This window comes from Pterocles gutturalis, unplaced genomic scaffold, assembly GCF_000699245.1.
Source record: "Pterocles gutturalis isolate BGI_N339 unplaced genomic scaffold, ASM69924v1 scaffold40320, whole genome shotgun sequence".
NCBI classification, from domain to species: Eukaryota; Metazoa; Chordata; class Aves; order Pterocliformes; family Pteroclidae; genus Pterocles; species Pterocles gutturalis.
In genome coordinates, this window is record NW_010147302.1 from 1,180 (window position 1) to 2,089 (window position 910).

General features: G+C 38.6%; 1 protein-coding gene across 1 annotated transcript in view; it reads left to right on the forward strand.

Annotated features, from left to right (window-relative positions):
- Positions 1-360: 360 nt before the first annotated feature.
- Positions 361-910, forward strand: part of LOC104470894 (interferon-induced GTP-binding protein Mx-like) — a gene marked incomplete at its 5' end in the record, with an annotated part of 11,242 nt that continues 10,692 nt past the window's right edge. Inside the window, one exon of the mRNA XM_010086001.1 lies at positions 361-499. Within this exon, the coding sequence (XP_010084303.1) occupies positions 361-499 (139 nt within the window). The remainder of the gene's footprint in view (positions 500-910) is intronic.

The window sequence follows — 910 nt, forward strand, 5'->3', positions numbered from 1 at the left end:
GTGTGTACCTAGGCATGAGAACTTGTTTTACTTACATGTGACTATTTATGAAATATCTTTAATATTTCTTTAATGACAGATTATATGCATGAGAGGTTAAATTTTAGATAGCTTTCAAGACAGGCATAACAACACTCTGGTCTCATTCACACTAGATGTTTGGATTATTCTTGACATAGAAAAAGAGGCTGCATTCTTCTGCTGACCCATTTCCAAGACATCCTTTCGCATGTAATAGGATCCTCAGTACATGTGACATTTCATGTCATCAGACAGTGGCTCGCTTTGCTAGAAATGGTCACATCCTACATGCAAGCATCTGCTTTCGCTGAATTTCATTACTGCTGTATTGCATTGCAGATAAAAAAGCTACTTAAAAAAATTATTGGCTGCAAAGAGACGCTCAATTTGGTAGTGGTGCCATGTAATGTGGATATTGCAACAACAGAAGCACTGAAAATGGCTCAAGAGGTGGACCCCAGTGGAGAAAGGACAATAGGTGAGGCATTTTTTAAGCTTCGAGTTAAAGACCAGTGCAAATCTTCTTTTCCATTAAGGCCTGATGTTCTGTATTCCACATTAGATGTGTGAAATTAGCTACTAGAAGAAGGAAAAAGGAAAGAAAACAGCCTAAATAAACTATTTACAAAGCTTGAAATGATCCAGTGTTTCTAACACTCTCTCAGTTTACTTCTTGCTGGGATTCATGTTACAATAATTGGAAATTGAAAATCTCAGTGTTAACGGTAGGAAGGCTTTGCTGCTGCCTGTTACAAAAGGTTTGCAAGGCAAAAGGCAAGGTGGGAGGCCAACTGTAGAGCAAGTTTTACAGTGCAAAGCCTAGGAGCAGAGAGCTTTCTAGGAGACAGAAAACAAAATGAAGAGAAGTTGACTCCTAAAGCATGGTAGA